Source organism: Kryptolebias marmoratus, linkage group LG7 (assembly GCF_001649575.2).
Source record: "Kryptolebias marmoratus isolate JLee-2015 linkage group LG7, ASM164957v2, whole genome shotgun sequence".
Lineage (NCBI taxonomy): Eukaryota > Metazoa > Chordata > Actinopteri > Cyprinodontiformes > Rivulidae > Kryptolebias > Kryptolebias marmoratus.
In genome coordinates, this window is record NC_051436.1 from 192,743 (window position 1) to 196,147 (window position 3,405).

The 3,405-nt window shown below is 47.8% G+C and overlaps 1 protein-coding gene across 1 annotated transcript; it reads left to right on the plus strand.

Moving 5' to 3' along the window:
- Positions 1 to 1,722, plus strand: asgrl2 (asialoglycoprotein receptor-like 2; the record flags this gene model as incomplete). The annotated part of the gene is given in 7 exon segments (XM_017442129.3): positions 1 to 82; positions 152 to 217; positions 347 to 439; positions 589 to 743; positions 915 to 1,024; positions 1,100 to 1,211; positions 1,213 to 1,722. Coding segments are annotated over 7 exon segments (1,005 nt in total), but the record flags the coding sequence as incomplete, so codon positions are not given.
- Positions 1,723 to 3,405: the final 1,683 nt, after the last annotated feature.

The following is a 3,405-nucleotide window of genomic DNA, read 5'->3' on the forward strand; positions in this document are numbered from 1 at the left end:
ACACTGAACCGACTGCGGCCTGTGGAAGCAATTGTTTCCAACCTGACAAAGTCACAGAGCTCCGCCCACCAGCTGTCCAAAGGTAACTCACCTGTCCAGGTGACACCTGCTGCTGTCTTTCCTCTGACTCACCTGCTGCTGTTCTTCACAGAAACAGCTAAAGACCTTCAGAGACTGAAGTTTGCTGTGGAGAACAACAAGGACCAGCTGACCTCAGGTAACCCACCCAAAATGAAACACAAACATCTGCAAATATCAGTAAACATCTGCAAACACTAGTAAACATCTGCATACATCTGCAAACACCAGTAAACATCTGTCTGATGCTGACTCCATGTTTTCTCAGTATCTGAGGCTCTGAAGCAGCTGTCAGTTCTGGACACCATCAGCAGGACGGTCGCCAACCTCAAATGTACCCTCGAACGCTACATGAACAACGGTACACACACACAGATGTTGTCCTCTCTGTCCCTGTGTCTCAGTGTTGTCAGACAGACTTGGACTCTCAGATGTCCTCTCTGTCCCTGTGTCTCAGTGTTTTCAGACAGACTTGGACCCTCAGATGTCCTCTCTGTCCCTGTGTCTCAGGTACGAACTCGGCCGGCTGCTGTTCCCTCGGCTGGGACCAATCAGGCTCCAGCTGTTACTTCTTCAGTAAGACAGCCATGTCCTGGCACGATGCACGAGACTGGTGCAACGGACACGAGTCTCACCTGGTTGTCCTGATCAGTGATGAGGAATGGGTGAGACACTCCGTCTGTCCAGATGTTCAGTTATTCTGAAGCAGAGGTCAGTACAGGGGTCTGTGGAGGTCTGTGGTGGAGAAAAGACGGGATCATCTGCATAAAAACAAACTTGTTAGCTCTTAGAAAATCTGCTTATTTACTGACGTCTTCTTTGTCTCCATGGACCAGGACTTTGTGACCAAGACAGCCTCCGGTACTTTCTACTGGATCGGTCTGACTGACGAGAAGTCCGGACGGTGGGAGTGGGTCAACCAGACGCCTTACGTCATGAACCGCAGGTAGGTCTTTGGTCCTGCAGTCTGAAACTGGGTCTGGTTTCCTGCGGGACTGAATCAGGAGTCTTTGTCTTCCAGACGGTGGAAACCAGGACAGCCTGACAGCTGGACGGGTCACGGTCTCGGTCCGGGGGACGAGGACTGCGCTCACATTCACAATGATGGACGCCTGAACGACATTCACTGCACCAGCAGGCTGCGCTTCATCTGTCAGAGACACAGTCAGCGCACCTGATCCAGGTCCAGCAGGTCCAGCAGCAGGTCCTACAGGTCCAGCAGATCCTGCAGGTCCAGCAGGTCCTACAGGTCCTATAGGCCCAACAGGTCCTACAGGTCCTGCAGGTCCTGCAGGTCCTACAGGTCCAGCAGGTCCTACAGGCCCAGCAGGTCCTGCAGGTCCAGCAGGTCCTATAGGCCCAGCAGGACCAGCAGGTCCTACAGGTCCAGCAGGTCCAGCAGGTCCTGCAGGCCCAGCAGGTCCTACAGGACCAGCAGGTCCTACAGGTCCTATAGGCCCAGCAGGTCCTACAGGTCCAGCAGGTCCTACAGGTCCAGCAGGTCCACTGGCCCCTCATTAAAGGTTTACCCCACCGTGTCTCTGCTGTCCTCAGGGTGTCTCTCTGTTAATTTCCCTCCTCTATAAAACCGACGCCTCAGATTTTACTGTTCAAACTGATATGAATAAAAGCTCCTTCTGTCTGTTTTTCTTTTATTCTTTTATATTAAATTTAAATGTCCAACAATCAGATTTGCCAACATTTAACAAAATACCAACAGACTAATTATTGTTGCTGTTGGTTCTTGTTCTTGTTTGAATATGGTTGTATTTCCTGAAAGGAGCTGAGGTGCTGCTGGTGTCTCCTCAGCTTCAGGAACTAATGATGTTTGGAGCTCAGAGCAGATTTGCTGCTTTGAATTTGTCTGTCTGATATAAAACCTGTTGAAATCTCTTCTAAGATGGTTTTAGACAGATAACCATGAGACACAACGAGGTGCACAAAGATCTTTTTATTACATCTCCAAGCACCAAGATCAGAGACATGGACGTCCAGGACTTCCTGCAGTCCCTGATTGTTCGGAGCTCCTCCAGATTCCAGAAATAAAGAAATATTAAAGTTTGTTCCAACAAACACACCCTTTAGAAATAAAAACACAGTAGATTTTAGAAAAACAACCAGTTTGTGTTTGTTTCTCCTCTTTCAAGAGACCCTTTAGCTCCAAATGTTTTCTCCACACCGGGTCTCGTAGTCGGACCAGAACCGTGAGGCACAGAGAGGACGGAGCAGACAGCTGGGAGAAGAAGCAGCTTCTGTTTGTTCCACCTGACCCAGAGACAGGTTCTGGATCAGCAGGTAGGGACCGGCATCAGTCCTGAGGTAAAACAGAAACAGAAGTCAGGACTGGTTTTAAACTGGTTTGAACCCGTTTATACTGCTAATTCAAGCAGGTATGAACTGGTTCTAACTGAACAAAAATATAAACACATCACTTTTTCAGGAGCCGACCTCAAAGATCTAAAACGTAAATCTATTAGAGAGCACGTCTCCTCCACCTCACAGGTGGACAAGATGCTGATCAGACAGCAGGATGAGCCTCAGGACCGCCACAATAAAAGCCCGATCTAACATATGCAGTTTTATTACACTGTTTTATTTATTTATCTTTATTGAACGAGGCCGGTCCCACTGAGAGCTCAGATCTTCTTCAGCCGGAAGGCCGGTGTAAACCCACACAAACACCATGAGGAGGTCCAACCCGGGGTTTGAACCCAGGACCTTCTTGCTGTGAGGCAACAGTGCTAACCACTAATCCATCATGCTGATTGGTGTTCTGACTGCAGGAATGTCCACCTGGATTAAATGTTCATGTTTACCATAAGCTGTCTCCAAAGGTGTTTCAGAGAATTTAGCAGTACATCTGTCCAAACTGGTTTAAAACTGGTCTAAACTGGTTTAAAACTGGTCTAAACTGGTTTAAAACTGGTCTAAGACTGTTTGAGCAGTTTTCAGTTTTCAACTGGTTCATCTGGGTTCTAAACTAGTTTGAACTTATTAGAACTTGTCTGAGCTAATTAAAGCAAGTTTAAATTAAATTAAAACTGCTCAGATACTTTTTAAACTGGTTTAAATTGATCTGAACCAACTGACAGTGATTTATACAGGTTTAAATCTGGTCTGAACTGGTTTAAGGTGTGTCCTGGTCTCACCTCTAGATCTCTTCCTGTAGTAGAAGAATCCAGCGAGAGACAGAACCAGACCCAGGATCAGTCCAGAGGCGCCGATGGTGAGCTTGTTTCTGTCCGACTCAGACATGAGCGGGTCTGAGGACAGACAGGTGGAGAGACAGACAGGTGGAGAGTCAGACAGGTGGAGAGTCAGACAGGT